Below are 22,065 nucleotides of genomic sequence, written 5' to 3' on the forward strand. Positions count from 1 at the left end.
GAATCCTCCACTCCCGACCACTTTTCTCATTATAGAATCCTCCACTTCCGACCACGTTTTCTCATTATATATCCTCCACCTCCGACCACTTTTCTCATTATAGAATCCTCCACTCCCGACCACTTTTCTCATTATAGAATCCTCCACCGACCACTTTTTCATTATAGAATCCTCCACCGCCGACCACTTTTATCATATCGAATCTTCCCACTTCCGAACCACTTTCTCATTATAGAACCTCCACCGACAACTTCTCAATTATAGAATCCTCCGCTCCGACCACTTTTCCATTATTAGAAATCTCCGCCTCGACCACTTTTTCTCATTATAGAACCTCCGCCTCCCGACCACTGTTCATCCATTATAGGAATCCTCCGCCTCCGAACACTTTTCTTCATTATAGAATCCTCCGGCATCCGACCACTTTCTTTTTCCATTATAGAAAAATCCTCGCCCCGACCCTTTCTCCATAAGAATCCTCCACTTCCGACCATTTTCTCATTATAGAATTTCCTCGACAATTTCTTTATAGAATCCTCCGCCTCCGACAACTTTTCTCATTATAGATCCTCTGCCCTCCAGACCACATTTCATTATAGTCCCTCCCCTCCAACCAACCTTTTTCTCAATTATAGATTCCTCCCCCTCCGACCGAATTTTCTCCAATTTATAGAAATCCTCCTGACCACTTTTCTCATTATAGAATCCTCCGCCTCCGACCACTTTTCTCATTAATTTAGATATCAGATCCTCTGACCACTTTTCTCATTATAAGATTTTTCCTCCGCCTCCACCACCCCTTTTCTCATTATAAGAACCTCCGCCTCCGACCACTTTTCCATTATAGAATCCTCGCCTCCACACGTCATAGAATCCTCCGCCTCCAACCACTTTTCTCATTATAGAATCCTCCGCCTCCGACCCCTTTTCTCATTATAGAATCCTCTGCCTCCGACCACTTTTCTCATTGTAGAATCCTCTGACCACTTTTCTCATTATAGAATCCTCTGCCTCCGACCACTTTTCTCATTATAGAATCCTCCGCCTCCAACCACTTTTCTCATTATAGAATCCTCCACCTCCGACCACTTTTCTCATTTTAGAATCCTCCACTTCCGACCACTTTTCTCATAGAATCCTCCACTTCCGACCACTTTTCTCATTATAGAATCCTCTGACCACTTTTCTCATTATAGAATCCTCCGCCTCCGACCACTTTTCTCATTATAGAATCCTCCGCCTCCGACCACTTTTCTCATTATAGAATCCTCCGCCTCTGACCACTTTTCTCATTATAGAATCCTTCGCCTCCGACCACTTTTCTCATTATAGAATCCTCCGCCTCTGACCACTTTTCTCATTATAGAATCCTCCGCCTCCGACCACTTTTCTCATTATAGAATCCTCTGCCTCCGACCACTTTTCTCATTATAGAATCCTCCGCCTCCGACCACTTTTCTCATTATAGAATCCTCTGACCACTTTTCTCATTATAGAATCCTCTGCCTCCGACCACTTTTCTCATTATAGAATCCTCCCCCTCCAACCACTTTTATCATTATAGAATCCTCCACCTCCGACCACTTTTCTCATTTTAGAATCCTCCACTTCCGACCACTTTTCTCATAGAATCCTCCACTTCCGACCACTTTTCTCATTATAGAATCCTCTGACCACTTTTCTCATTATAGAATCCTCTGCCTCCGACCACTTTTCTCATTATAGAATCCTCCGCCTCCAACCACTTTTCTCATTATAGAATCCTTCACCTCCGACCACTTTTCTCATTATAGAATCCTCCACTTCTGACCAGTTTTCTCATAGAATCCTCCACTTCCGACCACTTTTCTCATTATAGAATCCTCCACTTCCGACCACTTTTCTCATTATAGAATCGTCCGCCTCCAACCACTTTTCTCATTATAGAATCCTCCACCTCCGACCACTTTTCTCATTATAGAATCCTCCACTTCCGACCACTGTTCTCAGAATCCTCCACTTCCGACCACTTTTCTCATTATAGAATCCTCCACTTCCGACCACTTTTCTCATTATAGAATCCTTCACTTCCGACCACTTTTCTCATAGAATCCTCCACTTCCGACCACTTTTCTCATTATAGAATCCTCCACTTCCGACCACTTTTCTCATAGAATCCTCCACCTCCGACCAGTTTTTTCATTATAGAATCTAAGAGAAGGGCGAGCAGCAAAGGTGACGTCACATTCCCAGTTGCGTAAAGGATTTACTGCAAATTTAATTGAGAACAGTTCATCATCGGCATGAACATTGCAAGCATTTTGTGTCATGGATAAACCAGTTTTACTCTCCTTATTAACGCGAACACTTTCGTGACCGAAAGTCTTCCGTGATTTGGTCTGTGGAGACACTTGCCAGATGCCGTGTCGTACAACAACTATAATTAGAAGGATAGCGCAGTTTCTGAACACAATTGCTTGAGCTCTGCAATTTGTCTCTTTTCTAAAACCAGCTTGTTTACCTCTTAAAGCTTTCTATCGTTTATCTCTTAAGCTTTCTATCATTTAACCCTTAAACTTTCTGTCATTTATTTCTTAAGCTTTCTATCATTTACCCCTTAAAGCTTTCTATCATTTAACCCTTAAGCTTTCTGTCATGTACCTCATAAGCTTTCTATCGTGTACCCCTTAAGCTTTCTATCATGTACCCCTTAAGCTTTTTGTCAATTATCTTGAAACCAAACACCTCCATAACCTTGCTTTTCTCAAGGATGACCCATTTCCAAGTCTGCTCTCTCTTGAAGTCGAGACTCTCACTAAAGTTTGTATTTTATTTATATCGTCTGACTTCATCCTAAATATCTACCCGCTCAAAGGGGTCGGGTGGGGAATTGTTGTTGTTTGTGTTGAATCCTTTTTAATTTGATGTGTGAAGAATCCCTTTTAAGCCGCTAAAGCGGACGGCCGCACCATGAAGAGGTAAATGACCAATCTTGAGGCCATGCTGAGAGTCCAAAACCGGAACCATAGAAGTGGTGGTCGAAGGGGTAGTAGCAGCAGAGTAGTAGTGGTAGAAGTTGTCGTAGCAATGTAGTGGGTACTAGGGGTGTGGCGCTCTCCCTACTTCCCTATTACCTACGTATACCAACTTCACCGGGCTCGCTCCTCCCTCCCGCCCTACGCCCCTTCACTCTCTCTCTCTCTCTCTCTCTCTCTCTCTCTCTCTCTCTCTCTCGTTGCATACGCTTTCCCACATCAGCAAGCCGTATGTTTTGTTGAATGCATTTATCTCTCACTTCTAAATTTGTGCTTATGGCTGTTATTTTTTTTTCTTTTTTAGATTGTGCTTGTATGGCTGGTTTTCCCTCTTTAGTTTGTGTTTGTATGGCTGGTTTTTCCCTCTTTAGTTTGTGTTTGTATGGCTGGTTTTTCTCTCTTTAGTTTGTGCTTGTATGGCTGGTTTTTTTCCCTTTTGTTGTATATTTTGCTTCCCTCGTTGTTTGTGTCTGAACCAATACCTTCCTGTTGTAAGGTTCATTTCATGTTTATCCTGTTGTTTGTTCCTGTTTATGGATGCGTTGTTAACATAATTTGCAGCAGTTCTTTGTATTTGGTGCTTTTTAAAGTTTTTTTTTCTCCACTTTTTTTTCTGGTTTGTTTTCCTCCGTGTTATCGTAAGGTCGTTCGTTTTATGTTTGTTTGCCTATCGTTATGCATTTGAAAGCATCATTGATCAATGGAGCCGTTCTTTACATTTGGTCTCTTTCCTCTCGATGTTGTCAGCAGGATGCCGCCAGCCCCGATCATTGGCCATTCAAAGCATGTCCGTTCATTTTTTTTCCACCTTTTATGCTTTCCGCCCATAGGGACGTTCTCCGTTACGTCCCCGTTCACCCTTGGCCCCCGGAACGTGGGAGGCAGATCGTGCGTGTCTTCCATATGCTTTCAATCTTCCCAGGGTGTCTCCAGTCTGTCTGACTGGCTTGTCTGTGTCAGTCTGCCTGTTTGCTTGCTTGTCTGTGTGGCTGCGTGTTAGGCACATCTTGGTCTCTTCCCCCTCTTCCTCTCTCTCCTCTATGGTGGGAGGGACCTTAGAAGAAGAAGAAGGGGGGAGGGGGGCGGGGGGGTGGGGTTGGTATGGCTGGGTGGAGATTACTATGCAATTGAGATGAACCCGTTTGGTCATTTTTAAGCAACTCTATTTATTGATTGATCCGTGTGTTGTCCTTTTAGTGGTATATAATTTTTTTTTATGTACGAGTGTGGTGTAATCACGCATCTGGTGTGGTTTAAATTACCATTGTCGAGCGGGTAACGGGTTAAATATTCTCGTTAAATATTTTTTTTTTATACCTCCCCCTCCCGTTTTTATTTCAAAGGGTACTTCATTGGTCTCTCTCTCTCTCTCTCTCTCTCTCTCTCTCTCTCTCTCTCTCTCTCTCTCTCTCTCTCGTGGTCTTTTTTTTTAAGAGGGAGGAAAGGAAGGGTGGGGTAGAGGTAGCAGGAGTAGTGAGTCATGGCCAAGGCTGGATAAGGAGGAGAATCTCTCTCTCTCTTTCTCTTCTCGTTCCAGCTCAGATACGGGGCTTGGGGGGCTGGGGGGGGAAGAGGTTAGAGAAAGAGAGGGTCCCGAGACCGAGGGGAAGGGGGTGGGGTGGATGTTAAGGAAGGAGGTGGTCGTGAGACACCCTCCCTCACCCCCGCGAGGGAGCATGAGGGATGGAGGAGGAGGAGGAGGAGGAGGGGGCGTCGTCCCCACCTCAGTAGTGAGGGTTGCAGCAGCAGCAGCAGCAGCAGCAGCAGCAGAAGCAGCCAGCCAGCGAGCCACAACGACGGCACGGCAGCAGTCAGTGGCAATCTGGACTCGTTCCATGCGAGTCACGCGCTCTTGGAACAGCAGCAGCAGCAGCGCGGCAGAGATCGGCTCCATAGCCTTAGGAGAGACAAAAGCCCTCCAAAGCATCAGTAACCGTGTCGGACATCGAAAGGAACGGACGGAGGAGGAGGGCGTCTCTTGCTTCGTGTCGCCTCCAAGAGAGGGGGAGTTGCTCTCACGTATAGATATAATACAGAAAGACAGTGACGGTTAATCCTCCGAAGGGGGGGAGATTGAACGCCCTCGCCTCCCCGTGGACACGTTCCAACAGGCGTGGTGTCTCGTCCATCCATCCAGCCAGCCGCCCCCTGACTCTACTGCAGCAGCAGCAGCAGCAGCAGCGCCCTTCCACGCCCCTCCCCATTGCCTGGTGTTATCGCCATGACGGAGGGGGCGTGGCCGTTAGGGAGGTAGAGGAAAGGAGAGGAGGAGGAGGAGTAGGAGTAGGAGGTAGTGCAGAAGAGACACGGTGGAGGAGGTTGGTGCGAGCAGAGGCCATGTGCCTGGAATCTACCGCAGCGTAATTGACAACAAGAACAACAACAGCTGGAGGGAAATAAATAATCATCTTGCACTGTCGAGGAGCGTATGGTGTACTGTAAACAAATTGACTCGGTGCTCGGAATGGGTTTTGCTGATGTCTCGTCCTTTGGAGGAATGCGCCCATGAAGAAGTCCCCCTCCCTCCCCATGGTTCTTTCATTCCCCAGGCAATTCCCATCTTCCAGCACACTCCATTTCCCTGCCTTCCCCCTTTCTCTTTCTCTCTCTCTCACTTCCTCATTCCAGTGAATAGGGGAGAGAGAGTTGGAATGTGTATTCGACGAGCCTCAGGAATCCATTAGGAATCAGAGACAGCTGTCGCATCTGCTGTTTAGCTGTGATGATGCCGTTTGTTGTGCCTGGATTGCGGTGTCGTGTCGTCATCGATTAGGAGAATCTCTCGTGAGTGTCTTGTCTGTCAGAGGCATTTTATCATCATCAGCTGTTGTTTTACTGCCAAAGCTGCTGCTTTCAGCCGTGTCGTTCCTTCCTTCGTGGCCTCGTTGATGGCAAGAAGCGGTTCGGGTATATCTAGGAAGAGTTTCTCAGTGGAAATGATCTATTTGTTCTCCGGGGTGCTTTGATACCTTGTGGCATCTGATTAGAGACATTGGAAATAACCAGAGAAAATAAATAGATTGTGGTACTGACATTTATCTGTCCCTGTGGAGAAAAGGACGAAGTATTTCGTGTTCTGTTGCTCCACAGACATGAATTGGAGGAACAGTTGAAGAAACAAAATAGATAAGAGGGTCCCCGTCCACGCCCCCTTTTTGACACCTCCAGAAGACCCGGGACGATGCATTGACGGCGTTCGTCGTATTTTTTTGCGCGAATCTTCCCAAAGTGAGGTGGAGGAGGGACGACTCTTATGTCCCCCTCTTTTCCCCTCTCTTGGCCTCACACCCAGCAACCACGAAGGTCATCGTCCCCTCCTTCATGTTCGCCGCCGTAGCGGGCACGGTGTGGCATGTGATGCGACGTAGGATCGCCAGCGAAGGGCACCACCCTCTCCAGCAGCAGGACATGGTCGAACTGAGTAGGAACTGCTGCAAAAGTAGGGGCGGACCTTGTGGATGTAAGGTGGTTGGAGGCAAGGCCACCTCGTCGTCGTCGTCGTTTTGCCCGTGCCCATGTTGGACTTGTCAGACCTTCATTGATTTCGAGTGCGTCCGCGTCTGTTGGAACTGGTAGGAGGGAAGGAAGGAAGGAAGGAAGGAAAGAGAGAAGGAGTGGGAGGTGTGTTGTGTGAAGTTGGAAGGAAGGGGTCGATCAATATATCCTAAAGAAAAAAGAAAAAAAAAAAACTGTCCCTGCAGTTGTTGAGAGGTCCTATACCCCATCCTACCTGTCCCCTTTGTCACCACCAACCTTCCTGCATCCTATTCCGCCGTCCTTTTCACGTCCCCAGGTCCCCCTTTTATATTTGAAGAAGAGCCCAGTGACGTTCCGTGGACAATCCGATCAATCCCTCACAAAAATCATCCTGCCGTTACAGAGCGTAGGAAAGGAAGTAAAATATACCCATATCATCCTCTGGCATTCAGTGGGGGAAGAAAGGAGGGGGAAATTCCTGCTAACACCAATTACGATCAGAGGGTCCTCGAAGTCCTAGAGATTTCAAGGTGGGGCCCGAATGCTTGTAGAGGGAGAGAGAGAGAGAGAGAAGGAAAAAAAAGAGAAGTGTGTTAAGGCGATTTAATGAGACTGCGGCATCTGGTCCACCAGGGAGTGTTCTTACGAGCGAGATAGAAAAGAGAAAAGGGTAAAAGGAGTAAAAAAAAGAATAAAGTGGTTGGTGCTGGATCAGAAAAAAAAGTGTAAGGTAATAAAAAAAGTGCATTTATCTTATCGGAGCTGACGTTATTTCAATAACCAGCGTAACTGCGCGTTGTCGCTTTCTCGTGTTTTGGGCCTGTTACGTGTTCGTCTGCTTGAAATCCAATATATTTTTTTTCGAAAAAAATAACAAAAGGTCACCACGTGTTTTTGTGTACTGCAAGCGAACGTAGTACCTGTGGAGGAGAACAAAGGGGAAGAGAACACACCCCCCCCCCCCCCCCCACACACACACCTTAAATTACTTGAACAAAGAAAACGTTTCCTTCCGTGAATTATATATCGAGAGTGAAACGTCTTCTTCGTCGCTTCTGTTTTTGAGAAACGTTTTGTGGTTTTTCGTCGTCAGCCCATATGATATCTTTGGAAGGATTTGGGAAGTTCCCCGTGTTAGTACACCATGTCATCTGCCATTAACGCCTATCGCATGTAAGTATTTTGCTGTTGATTCTCCTCTCTCTCTCTCTCTCTCTCTCTCTCTCTCTCTCTCTCTCTCTCTCTCCTCGTGAATAGGTGAGCATACTCGCCACAGTGAATACACAGTAAAACCTGCTCCTACAGATAAGTCAGCACACGATGTCTCCTCTTAGGGTGGACTAGCAAGTCTCTGAGACATCCTAATCCTTGTAACTCTCAAACTGACGGGCCCTTGTTGGAGTCGCGAACCGGCCTCTGCTGCCCAAAGTTGCGAATGTTATACCTAGTATAGATAGTCGAGTGTTGTAGGTCACAGCTAGGAGTTGCGGCAGAGAGAGAGAGAGAGAGAGAGAAATTAAGTAAGTGAGGCTATTAAGTATCACTAGGAACTGTTAAGTTAATACATTGTAGCATGACGGGTCTTGAGTGTTATAGAATTCTTCTCTCTCTCTCTCTCTCTCTCTCTCTCTCTCTCTCGTTCGATTGAGAGTTACTGCTATGCAGTCTTGCTGCAAGGTTTGGTAGTGGGGTTGGGGAGGGAGGTTGCTGAATAATAATAAAAAGAAGAAAAAAAACTGTGATGTTTGGAGTTCCGCAACCCCCTTTTCATTTAGAATGGAGAACTCGTTTTTGCACTTTAGCAGTTGCTTGAATTTTAAGTTTGTCGACAAAACCTCTCTTCGGGTCCAACCCACTCATTCTATTCGTATTGGAATCTTATTTTTCGTTGGTATTCATGGTAAATTTCTCTCTCTCTCTCTCTCTCTCTCTCTCTCTCTCTCTCTCTCTCTCTCTCTCTCTCTCTCTCTCTCTCTCAGCTCCGGGTCCAACTTGGCGTGACCTCATTTGTACCGGTTTCCGTCCTTGGTAAAGGATTTTGGGAAAAGTGCTGTCGATCCTGTGACCTTCACTATGGCTTCGACGCACCACAGTCGACTAAGTAATAGATACGTTACAAAAACTGCCCTTTATCACTCTGTTATAGCCGTGGATAGATGGTAGTGAATGTAGAGTCATTACCACTATATATATATATTATATATATATATATATATATATTATATATATATATAATTATATATATATATATATATATATTTGCACAGCGGATCGCCTCACTAGGGTCCAAATTGTTTTTGGGGGAGAGAATGGTCCCTAGCTCGTTCGCTCTCTCTCCAAAACCCGGTTCTGGGTCCAGCCTTCTAATTCCATGCTATATTCTTCGTTGGGTCTTTTTCCTGGTAAACATTCTCTCTCTCTCTCTCTCTCTCTCTCTCTCTCTCTCTCTCTCTCTCTCTCTCTCTCTCTCTCTCTCTCTCACACACACACACACACACACACACACACACACACACACACACACACACACACACACACCTACCTTTTTCTCTCTAGGGGCGGAGGCCTGGCGCCAGATGGTATTGATAATTCTCTTGGTGCTCAGCAAATCACCCGAGCAGTCACGATTGATTTTTCTGGAAACTGGGCCCCGTGGAGTCGTCGTCAGTATGTATGCCTGTATATGTAATATAGTATACATACATGCACACAAATACACAATCCTAACCTTCCAATTAGTGTTCAGGTATATGTAGGTCAGTTTTCATTACTATACTGCAGTTTGAATTTGGAAAAGAGGAATGAAACAGTATGTATTTAGTCTTCAGGTATTTTTAGATCAATTTTTTTTATTGTTTATACTACAGTTTGAATTCGGAAAAGGCGCATTAAATTGGTAAATAAAAATTGAGACATTGTACCCCTACATTGTACCCCTACAATTGGCTTGCTTGCATGCAGTTGCTTCCATCACCTCCGTCGAACCTCTGCATTGTGTGTGTATACGAATGTGTCATTCGGCATGCTTCATTGTTTAAACTCGGCAGCATTCAATATATTGATCCATCATTTTCCCCCCCTTCCCCTCTCTCTCTCTCTCTCTCTACTCTCTCTCTCTCTCTCTCTCTCTCTCTCTCTCTCTCTCATGCGCTTCCAGAATGATGGAGCTGATTTTGGGGGTTGAGGGGGGAGGGGGCGCTCATTTGCAGGCGAGACGTGACCTTAGCTTGATTTTGTGGGCTTTGAAACATTTTTTTGGGGGGGTGGGGGCAAGAGGCCGTCGGTTGGATCGTGGCCTTTTGGCTACCGGCTTGATAATGCAGTCATGTTGATGCATCTCGCATGTTTTAATAATAATTAATAATAATAATAATAATAATAATAATAATAATAACAACAACAACAACAATAACCTTATCGGTTATCTGAAAGAATCTGGTTACGTAAATGAGATGCGATTTTAGTATATTTAGTAAAGATTTTATTCTTATTTATTGTATATATTAATAGGTATTTTAAATATAAAATTTTGATCATTATTTATTTTTATTATTTTTATCTCACCATTCATCTATTTTTACGTTCATATTTGAACGAGTATGTTATCATTCACTTATTCATCAATAATCATATTAGTTTGTATATTTCATCTTCATTACGGCGCTGAATTATTAATAATATAATAATAATAATAATAGTTTGAAAGTAATCATAGTAGCTTGTGTCTTGAAATGGAGAAAAAGGGTACATAAATGAATGTATACAGAGAGCTCTCTGTATATATTTATTTTTTAAATATATGTACCCTTACTTAACTGTGGGGTTTTTGTCTAATAATAATAATAATAATAATAATAATAATAATAATAATAATAATAATAATAATAATATTGGAGTAAGACACTCTTTCAAACAGGTATTATTGAAAGATATTGCTGCATCAACTGCATTTATCTTGTAAATATTCAATTCTATTATTTTTTTTCATAGAGAAGACGATTTACAACTTCAATGCTGCTGAAGCAAAAATAATAATAATAATAATAATAATAATAATAATAATAATAATAAAATAATAATAATGATGATGATGATGATGATATATAGACACTGCCGTGTGTATTCTCTCTGACTTCTGCATTAATCCGAATTTACTATGAATTTTTAAAACTTCTCAAAGAAAAAAAAAAAAACGAAAGTACCTCTTCATTTCCACGAGTCATCTCCCTCACATATTATTCCCATTTCCTTTTTGGACGCTCATTTTCCTATTCAAATGGACTTTATGATGACAGGTGAGTTTCTGTAATCGTTATCATTGACGTTCGAACTATTGGTCTGCGGTGGTGATGGATGTAATATGGGTAAACGAAAAATAGCTTCTTTGTTATTGGTCATAATGTGAACTTGATTGTCTGTCAAAAATTATTTTATCAATCAGGGATTCTCTACAGACACATTGGTATGCAGTGGGTCAAGAATGCCGTCACTTATCAGAAAGCTGTGATATAATACGCTACCATAGTTAGCGCCTCAGTGGCGTGGTCGGTATGGTCTTGACCTGCAACCTCGGTGGCTGTGAGTTCGATTCTTTGGCATTCCATTGAGGTGTAACAGATGTGTATTTCTGGTGATAGAAGTTCACTCTCGACGTGGTTCGGAAGTCACGTAAAGCCGTTGGTCCCGTTGCTGAATAACCACTGGTTCCATGCAACGTAAAAACACCATACAAACAAACAAAACTACCATAGTTATAGAAATAATTCATATAAATATAAAACCGTATCCTGGGGGTTTTGATAGCTATCGATCTGATAAGTCACAAGACGTTTGCGTCTGCGTTTGTGCATGTTAGTATTACATCTCGGTATATCTCAAGAACGGATTGACTGAATTGCATGATCGTGAATGGAGACATCCACAGGGTGACCACTCCTGGTGACTTCAACATTTGGTGGACGTTATGAGATTTCGTAGTCATAGAAACCATCTGGTTTTTAGTTGTTTGTCTTGTTGAAAGTTAAATCGTACCTTTCCTTGGTTCAGCACCCAGGTTGAATAAGTCAGCCTGGGGTCATTAATTGACCTTGTTTAGTAGATTGACATCAGCCGTGCATCTGATGTCTAGGCCAGTCCCTTACGACGCTCCTGGTTGGCTGTTGATAAGGCAATCACAGGGCTGGCAACTCTCAGTCTCTCTCTCGAGAGTTCACATAGGCAGGATATATGTTCAACCTCTCCTGAGAGATACTTTTGAAAGACGTAGTCCTTAGGAGAGGTGGGACATACATCCTGCCTATGTGAACACTCGAGAGAGACTGAGAGTTTCCAACCCTGTTATTGGCTTATCAACTGCCAATCAGGAGCGTCGTAAGGGACGGGCCTAGACATCAAATGCACGCTTGATGTGAATCTACTATAGTGCTTTTCTGGGAGGCTGAATGAGTATCAGTGGAGATTATGATGATTAAGAACTCTTCTCTATTTATGTATTTATTTGTTTATTTATTTATTTATTTTTAGGGAAGTTTGCAGTTTTGTCTGTGGTATGGTATTGGCATTGTTGTCACATGTACTGTGATATTGTCTTCGTAATGCTCTTGACATTGCTTTTATATCATCTGTGACATAATGTGGTTTGCGTTCATGTGATCTACGACATTATGTGGTTTGCATTTATGTTATTTACGACATTAAGTGGTTTGCGTTCATGTGATCTATGGCACCATGTGGTTGTATATGTGATCTACGGCATTATGTGGTATGATTTTATATGATCTGTGGCATTATATATGTGGTTTGCGTTCGTGTGATCTACGTCATTCTTTGGTATGCTATTATATGATCTACTGCATTATGTGGTTTGCTTTTATGTGATCTACGGCATTATGTGGTTCAGCTTTGGCAAAGAGCGTTTTATGAAATGTAAACATTGCTATGAGACCTTAGACTTCATTGACCCGTGGCATTGTCGTCTTGTGACCCTGAGCAATATTGACATGCAACCTGCGTCATTGGCAATCTGATCTGTTGTACCAAACTATACTCTGTTTTTTTCCATCTGTCCACCCGTCAGTGGTGTTTGCGTATGGTAACACTGCGTCCAGGGCTCACATTCAACAATTATAATAATGTCTTATTTTGAATATTAACGGTGTAATTCGAATACAGTAAATTATTAAAACACTTTTCAATTGTAAATGTACACCCAGATATCCTTTTATATACCTAAAACTTACTCATAGCGTAACTATTTAAAGCCTGGGACGCAGTGTTACCATACGAAAACACCACAAGCGGATGGACAGATGGAAAAAAACAGAGTATAGTCATTCTTATTCAGGTAATTTCCTTCACGTTTGGTAGAACTGAAAAAGATTCGCCCGCAACCCACAGAAGCAATGCAGTAGCTCAAACCAGTGGTATCGTTCTGATTTGAGGTGCAAGGCGACGTTTAAGTACTATTAAAACTGTCCTGTTCGATTAAGTGGATTTTACATAAATGCGCGAAAATGCATTATTCACTCAAATCTCTTGGCGTAAGAGCAAAGCAATCCACTCCTCCGTAGTTGATTTGCATGGCTATTTTAGCTTGAAATCACAGCCTTTTATCTCTTTTTGTAGCCTACAGTAATCATTGTGAAGCGCTTCAGTGTCGTGGTTGGTTTGGTGTTGGCATGCCACCTCGATGGCCGCGAGTTCGATTCTTGGGGATTCCATTGAGGAGTGAGAGATGTGTGTTTCTGGTGATAGAAGTTCACTCTCGACGTGGTTCAGAAGTCAAGTAAAGCCTTTGGTCCCGTTGCTGAATAACCACTGGTTCCATGCAACGTAAAAACGCCATACAAACAAACAAACAAACAAAAAAGTAATCATTGTGAGCAACTACACTGAGTGAGAAAAATCAGGTATTCTTAAGCCTGTCGTCATGCCACAAAGGCTAATTAGAAAGAAGAAAGACATTATTTTGATGCATGGCATCATATTGCTATCGAATACGTTGTTAATGAAATTACAATATTTTTTATTTTATTTCGCGGATCAGACACAAAAAAAGCTCAGGAAAGAAGACTCAAATGGTTTGGTCATGTCATGAGTAGAGAAGATGAACACGTATGTAAGAGGGTTATGAACATGGATGTGGAGGGCAGAAGAGGGAGGGGAAGGCCAAAGTTCAGGTGGAATGATGAATTATTGAATGACATGAAGGAAAAGGGTCTAAGTGAACAAGATGTACAGGCCAGAGAAAGATGGAGAAAGCTGACTAGAAACAGCGACCCCATATACAAATGGGAAAAGCTGAAGGCAAAGAAGAAGACGCAACGAATTAAATGATATTGAAAGAAAAAACACGTCGAATCTGTGAATTAAAGACCATCCTTTCATATCAAAATTCCAATAATAATTGCCGTCAAGGGAATCCCCTCCTCTGTTATAGGAAGGGAAGGGAGCAGATCTCACCAAGGACACCTCCAGTAAGAGGGAACCAAAGGAAACACGAACGATAAACCATTGTCGTCATAAGACTGTAACAACGTCGTCACTGTGCTTGCAACATTGGATTCTTATCTCATGCTTGCTTGTAATGTCTTTTAGCGTTGCCTTTGCGTGGTTTGTGGTTTTGCTTTGTGAATTGTCAGATTCAGACTTTCGTCACAAGATTTCCTTCTTTGCAGTGATTCTAGAGAATAGAAATGTGTTATATTCCTGACGCTTTAGATAAGGATGTTTGTGTGTATTACTTCAACCTCGGAGTTCCTTGTTGGACGAGTCGGTTACGTGGTCGACTACCGATCTCAGGGTCTGGGCTCGATTCCCTGCTCTGCCAACGCAGAATCAGAGTAATTTATTTCTGGTGATAGAAATGCATTTCTCGATGTGGTTCGGATTCCACAAAAAGCTGTAGGTCCCGTTGCTAAGTAACCAATTGGTTCCTAACCAGGTAAAAAATATCTAATCCTTCGGGCCAGCCCTAATCGGGTCAGTGGCCTGGTAAAACTAAGATATACTTAACTTCAACCTCGGTACATGAGGAACTTACCATTGCGGTGGAGGACTTTTCGTGTGTGTGTGTGTGTTTTTTTTTTTTTTTTTTTTTTTTTTTTTGTTTTTTTTTTTTTTTTTTTTTTTTTTTTTTTTTTTTTTTTTTTCATGCATCTTCAGGCAGTCTGATTGTGGTAGATGGTAGCCTTATTCCCATCATCCCTTGCATAGGTGAATGTCCCCAGAAATGTGTTCAAAGTGTAATGAATGTTTGTTCTCCCAGAATAAATGTTGGTATCTTGATAACAGTTTTACCATGAGGTAAATTAATCCTCACAAAAAGGTATTTTTCTAATCATTACCACGACTGTAGCCTGCCTCTTCATTTTTCAGGTTTATGGTTCACACATTTTCCCATCCCTTTATTGCCCCGGTCTGTTCACATTTGTGACCTCTCTGTATCAGTGGGCCTGTTTTGATCTCTCCGTACCAGTTGGCCTATTTTGACACCTCTGTTCCAGTGGGTCTATTTTGTCCTTTCCATATGAGTGGGCGTATTTTGACCCCTCCGTACCAGTGGGCCTATTTTGACACCTCTGTATGAGTGGGCCTATTTTGACCTCTCTCTACCAGTGGACCTGTTTCAACCTTACTTAATACAAAGCATCCATTTTAAGAGGGATTCGGATTTGTTTAAATACAACAGTCCCATCCTCCAAGGATAGCTAGATTAAGACTAGTGAAAGTTTCCGTACAATGCGTAGAGTTCAGTTTTTTTTTCAAACTATGGCTCCCGGGCTAGTTTTGGATCATCTTGGTATTCCAGGGTGTTATTTAGGAACTTGAGAAAATTGTATTTACATACTTGCAAGCTCAGTGAGGTGGCCTAGATGAGCGCTGACCCGTAAAAAGCTGTTTATTTGTATCTCGCCAGCATGCGTGCATTTAAGCATGGTCTGGTTATTTTAAGGTTATACATAGTTGTAATGATGCCTTTTCCTCTAACTCAGTCGAATATCCCTCTTAACACAAGTCGAATATCTCTCTTAACACAAGTCGAATATCTCTCTTAACACAAGTCGAATATCTCTCTTAACACAAGTCGAATATCCCTCTTAACACAAGTCGAATATCCCTCTTAACACAGCAGCAGCGGATTGACTTCTTATCCCAGCTGTCAGTCAATCTTATCCATCAATTATCCTGTCAATTCTGTCCCTGGTTTTATTGGTCGCCGTGGGGCCCATAAAAGAGAGATTGGCTGAGTGCAGGTCTCCCGTGTTAATTATGATTCCTTCTTTAGTGTGGGGTTTATGGTCTCCGTTTATTAATTGGTTGCGATTGGCAGCGTGGTCTGGTAATGAATAGGGCGTGCGGATAATGCCGATGGTCGTGTGTCTGTACCTGTCGGTCCTTTTTGATTAATCCTGTGTTTGTAGAGGCTACTTCTCTCATGCCATTTTATTTGGGGGGTACGTAATTTGGCAATACATTTACCTGTCCTGTTTCGTGACCTGTCTTCAACTATTGTATCCTTTTTTTTAACAGTTTTGTGACATGGTTTTACCTGTCCTATTTTTGTGACCTGTTTTCACGTGTCCTATTTTATGTATTCCTGTTTTTAACTATTTTGTGACCTGTTTTTACCTGTCCAATTTTGTGACCTGTATTTACCTGTCGAATTTTGTGACCTGTATTTACCTGCACTATTTTGTGACCTTTTTCGCCTATATATTTGTGGCCTGTGTTCTCATGTCATATTTTGTGACCTTCTGTTGTCTACCTGTTACCTCTTAAATCATTCCCATGCTTAGGTTTGAACAGTACGTGACTGGTCTGTTGTTCCGTTCTCAAATTTTGATCTGAACTATATATATATATGTATATATATATATATATATATATATATATATATATATATATATATATATATATATATATATATATATATATATATATATATATATATATATGTGTGTGTATGTATGTTAAATGTATGTTATGTATGTATGTATGTATGTATGTATGTATGTATGTATGTATGTATGTATGTATAACTGAATCACGAAAGTTAGGAACGTGATAAATCCATAAATTAAGGTATAAGCCACGAGGGAAGATAAACAACGGAGTATCCACGAGATCTTTCGACGTTCAAACGTCCTTTGCTTAGCACGTTTGAACGTGCAAAGTAAAGGCTTATACCTTTATATATGTGTGTGTGTGTGTGTGTGTCGCGCAAGCGCGCGCGTGGAGAAAGTCTTAACAGTTCGTGATTTATCTTCGCCTTTGGAATCAGTTTTATGTTTATATGTTTTCAGTCTCTCATCTCTGTTTGACAGATCCCATCTTCCACTTCATCTTCAGAACAGCTGGATCAGTGTCAACCAAACTTGGCATACATCATCATCGGCTAGACATAAATTAGATGGGATTATTTGGGATTCTTCTCTTGTTTTGAGATCAATAGATATATTCTTCTCATGTCTCACTGCTGGAGAAAAATTGACAAAACTAAACGTGAAAGCTTCATTATTTAATGTAGAGTATTATTATTATTATTATTATTATTATTATTATTATTATTATTATTATTTTATTATTATTATTATTATTATTATTCATTATATTATTATTATTATTATTATGAGTCCACAGCTTCAAAGAAAACTGTTATCAGCTGGTCTTTACATGGTAAAGTGATATTATGTGTTTTTCACAGTGAAAAATGTACACAACGCAGACGATTCTGATGCCATCTTTCCTTGCTAATCATATGTTTCATATTTTAATTGTCTTACTGCAGTCAATCATTGCATGCACGAAGGCAAAAAATCAGATTTGAAAGCCCCCACAGACGCAAGCATACACTCCTTTTGTTACTTGGATAGCCAGCCCAATCTTGGTCATTGTTGTTAGGTGCTTTGATATCCTTTGATAGTCCCACAGGAGAGAGAGAGAGAGAGAGAGAGAGAGAGAGAGAGAGAGAGAGAGAGAGAGAGAGAGAGAGACGCGAAGCATTTGAAGGTATGGGTATCCATAGTGCAGTGGGCTCTTTGAAGTCTCGAAATAAGTTATCACCAGATATATAGCTGGGCAAACATATATACACACCGACTGCTTATTTCTTTGAAGTGTGAGTCATGTCCCATTTCTTCCTTTTTTTCACAAAGTAAACGGAGGGGAAAGAGAATGGCTGGGGAAGGTGGAGAGGAGGATGGGGTTGGGGGGCCGTTGTGTTGTGACGGATATTGCCTGCTTGCCTGAATTCTCAGAACAAAATGTGATTGGCAACTCATATGTGTTATTATTGATGATGGTGCTTTTGGGAGAGGCGAGAACAGACGTTTGCTTGTGTTCTCCAACGCATTGTACTGGGGTCCTCGTTGTTTTTTCAAGCGTTTAGCAGAAATTTGATAAATGACTTCGAACCTGTTGCCGCTACAGCCATTTGCTCTCACCAAATTCCAGATTCAAACAGCTTTTAGATTTCATACTTTTATTATGGATCAGCTGGAGACGTCGTCAGTAGGAGTACTATGCTCCTCACATTCTTGGAACGTAGTAAAGCTGTACTCATTCATTCTGAATTTTTGACAGTATGGCCTGACCCGACTCTATTTTTGCTTACGCGGGGAGTAAGCCTACAAACTACTTTGTTGTTGTAGTTGGGGGGTGGTAGGAAAGATCAATGGAAGACCCTAAAAAGGTCTAAAAAAAGGTGTTTCGCTTTGAGTTGAAGATTAAAGAATTTTAGGATAGGAAATTTATGTTTTATTTATTTTAGTGAAAATGTAAAAAATAAATAATGCGCATGTTAAACAGTACAGAAGAATTATTATTTCCAATAGCATATAGCGTATTTAATTTTTCGTTGTTGAAACGGCTCTCTATTTGACTTCAGACTTTAACCCGCGCCCTGAGCAAGCTGGAAGTCGGATCACGCCTTTTTTCTCCCGGGCATTAAAACGTACCAAATTCTGCCGTGAAACTTCCATATTTTAAGGCGATGAAAGAATTTAGTTGAATGGACAATAGATTTTTTAGTTGACCATCGTTGGAATATTTTCTGCTGACGGCAAAGGATTAGTGAAGGAATATATTATTATAGTTAGCGAGTTAGACCACCTTGGGGGAAATATCCTATGCTGGCAGAGCCTGGCTTTCGTGTATGTCAAACGTGAGACAACGTACGCCGATTATGATAATCATTATAAAAAGAATAAAACCGTAGGGGGTAGCACCGTCAGTGTGCCTCATGCGATGCACTGTAGGCATTACTAAAGGTTCTTGCAGCGTCCCTTCAACTCCTACAGTAGATTCACATCAACCGTGCATCTGATGTCTAGGCCAGTCCCTTACGACGCTCCTGATTGGTTGTTGATAAGCCAATGACAGGGCTTGAAACTCGAGAGTCTCTTTCGAGAGTTCACATAGGCAGGATGCATATTCCATCTCTCCTGAGGAATATGTCTTTCAAAAGTATCCTTCAGGAGAGGCGGCACATACATCCTTCCTGTGTGTACTCTCGAGAGAGACTTGTTAGCTTCCAGCCCTGTGATTGGCTTATCAATAGCCAATCAGGAGCGTCGCGAGGGACTGACCTAGACATCAGATGCACGGGTGATATGAATCTACCATAGCTACAACCCCTTTGATTCCTTTTACTGTACCTCCGTTCATATTCTCTCGCCAGCTTAAACTTTCCACCCTCTCCTAACAATTGTTTTAATAGTGCAACTGCTTTGAGGTATATTTCTCCTGCTAAACCTTTTAAACCTCTAAACTGTCAGGTTCCTTTTCAGCCCTGAATGACCTCACAGGTCGCAGCCTTTGGCCTCGGCCTGAATTGAACATTCCATTCCTTTAGGAAAGAGAAAACAGGGAGGAAAGATTTAGTCTTGAGGTCTTTGCCACTCCTTCGTTCCGAGGATCCCCCTGACGATGTGACATTTGCCCCTTCATTGCTCATTGATTGAACGGCTGGGAGACTTATTAAGATAGTTCTTCTTTGCCTGTCTGTGTTGTGTCTTTGTTTCTGTGACGTATGTTTTATAATTATCAGTCTTTACACTTTGTTGTATTTTATGATCAGTCTTTACACTTTAATTTTTAAATTTTATTATTAGTATTTACACTTTAATTTTTGTATTTTATTACCAGTCTTTACCCTTTAATTGGTGTATTATATTATCAATCCTCATTTTAATTTTTTACAGCGCATAATAAGATGTATTTTCCCCTTTCAGTTACCACTCTCTTGTTATCTACCATTCTGAATTTATCATTAATTTTTTATTTCTGAATGTTTACTTTTATACCGCAGTATATAACGATTATCTCTGTGTTAAGAAATTTAGATTTTCCTCTCCGTTGGACTCTGCCTCTTAAAACCTCGTCGTTCGTAATCAAGACGTTAAGTGTTTTATCAGTGCGAGGCCTGATATTCCATATATATCTATCTATCTATTATATATATATATATATATATATATATATATATATATATATATATATATATATATATATATATATATATTATGCATGTGTATTTACGTATAGGTTGTATGCATGTATGAATGAAAGGAAACTCGTTTTTTTTCACCATTCCAGTTTATTATATATATACTTACCAATAATTCTTAGCAGCGCCTCAGTGGCGAGATCGGTATAGTCTTGGCCTCACCTCGGTGGCCGCGCTTTCGATTCTCGGGCATTCCAGTGAGGGGTCAGAGATGTGTATTTCTGGTGATAGAAGTTCTCTCTCGACGTGGTTTGGGAAGTCACGTCAAGCCGTTGGTCCCGTTGCTGAATAAACCACCGGTTCCATGCAATGTAAAAACACCACACGAACAAAACAATAATTCTTTGTGTGGCTTTCGTATTTGGCAGCCAGCCCCCCCCCCCCCCCCCCCCCCCCCTCCCCCCCCCCCATAGATCCTTGAAAACCAGACAGCCAAATTGTCAAGTATTATTCAGCTGCTTTGGTTCATCCTGGTTTTAAATGCTCCTGCATGCTTTGTTTCAAATGCTCCCTCACGCTCCCTCTCTCTCTCTTTAAGCCTGATGTAATAACACTTCCATGATCCGGGGAATGGATTGATATGCCCTCTCATGCTCCTGTTCTCTCTCTGGCATAATGCTTTGCAGTAAACCATAAGTACCTGGACTGAGGTTGTGCATGGGGCTAAGAGGTCATGTTATCGATCGTGAGAGAGAGGTTGGTTGTATTGGGACTGACGGATGTGTGGTATTGATTGATAGGATTCGTCCCAGGATTAGTCCTAACGATACTGGAAGTGAAGAATGCATACTAACAGCGTACAAATTATTTTTAAACACGTCTGCAAAGTCATTGACTTCTTCAAGCAAGTTTATGGCCATGGAAAATTGTGGCTTATGAATGCCTGCCAACTTTGAATAGTAATGATAATAGTTATTGATGATCAGTGATACAAATTTTTAATGATAAAGTTAATGGTCTTTAAGGTCATAAACTGAAGTAGAATTTCCCAACTTTGGAATAAGAGTGGTTCTCTCTCTCTCTCTCTCTCTCTCTCTCTCTCTCTCTCTCTCTCTCTCTCTCTCTCTCTCTCTCCATTGCGCCTTTGTTGCCCTAGCAATGAATTATGTACCGGGTGTTTAGCAGACTGTTGTGGTTTGAAGTCTGGATGAAGAAATATTTTAGGCCAGCAGCAAATTCCTGAGATGTGTGGTGGTATTGCGCCAACCCCGATAGGGTTATGTTAGGTTAGGGTAATTTTTGTTAATTTTTAGGGACTGCTGGATATTTAGGGGGAGTGGGAAGCTAAATGAGGTTATTTTCAAGTTTTTAAGATATATATATATATAGTAATGTGTGTGTATATATATATATATATAATAATATTATATATATAATATATATATATATAGATATATATAGGATAGTGTAATGTGTGGAGTGTGTGTGTATACATATACATACATACATCTTATACTTATATATTATATATATATTATATATATATATATATATATATATATATATATATAGTGTGTGTGTGGCGTTTTGAAGACAATCTAATTATTAGTTCCCCGCACTCAAATTACTCATTAAACTCCGCTGTGAACTAACCCAACCTAACATAACCTAAGGCTGGGCAATTAAAAGAAAAAAAAAGGGGGTTGGTGCAATACTATAGCTGGTTCACTTGAGGTAGATTCATGGATGAGCCTTGTACTGACGAGACCTTTGTTTGGCGGCAGCTGATTGGCTGATAGCGGAAGGTAGGCAGCTGCTCCCGGCCAATCAGCGGCCACCAAACCAACGTCGCGTAGGGATAGGGCTCACCCAAAAATCTACTATATACCTTAGGTGAACCAGCTATGGTAGTATTCATTCCAGGAAAATGCGGGCCGGCGACGTCATTCTGGAAAGACTGGAATGGAGCTAAAATTTCTTAGAGTTAAAATACGCTCAGTCAAATATATAGAAAAAGAAATTATAATGAGAGAAATGTATAATCACGTTCACTTCGGTAATTACGTAGAACAGTCATTGAAACTCACTCGTGTGAGAAAGGCTTTTCAGGTGTATCTGAAATAAGAG

The 22,065-nt window shown here is 41.4% G+C and overlaps 1 protein-coding gene across 16 annotated transcripts in view; it reads left to right on the top strand.

The window, feature by feature from the left end:
* The window catches only part of LOC135202974 (kinesin light chain-like), a 197,754-nt gene that overhangs the window by 65,354 nt on the left and 110,335 nt on the right, over nt 1–22,065 (top strand). The window contains exon 1 of one of the 16 annotated variants that reach the window (XM_064232495.1): nt 4,806–7,664. The exons of the other annotated variants lie outside the window; for them this stretch is intronic. Coding sequence (XP_064088565.1) covers nt 7,636–7,664 — 29 coding nt within the window. The 5' untranslated portion in view covers nt 4,806–7,635. Of the gene's footprint in view, nt 1–4,805; nt 7,665–22,065 lie in introns of those variants that run through there. 16 annotated transcript variants of the gene reach the window in all.

This window comes from Macrobrachium nipponense, chromosome 33, assembly GCF_015104395.2.
Source record: "Macrobrachium nipponense isolate FS-2020 chromosome 33, ASM1510439v2, whole genome shotgun sequence".
NCBI lineage: Eukaryota > Metazoa > Arthropoda > Malacostraca > Decapoda > Palaemonidae > Macrobrachium > Macrobrachium nipponense.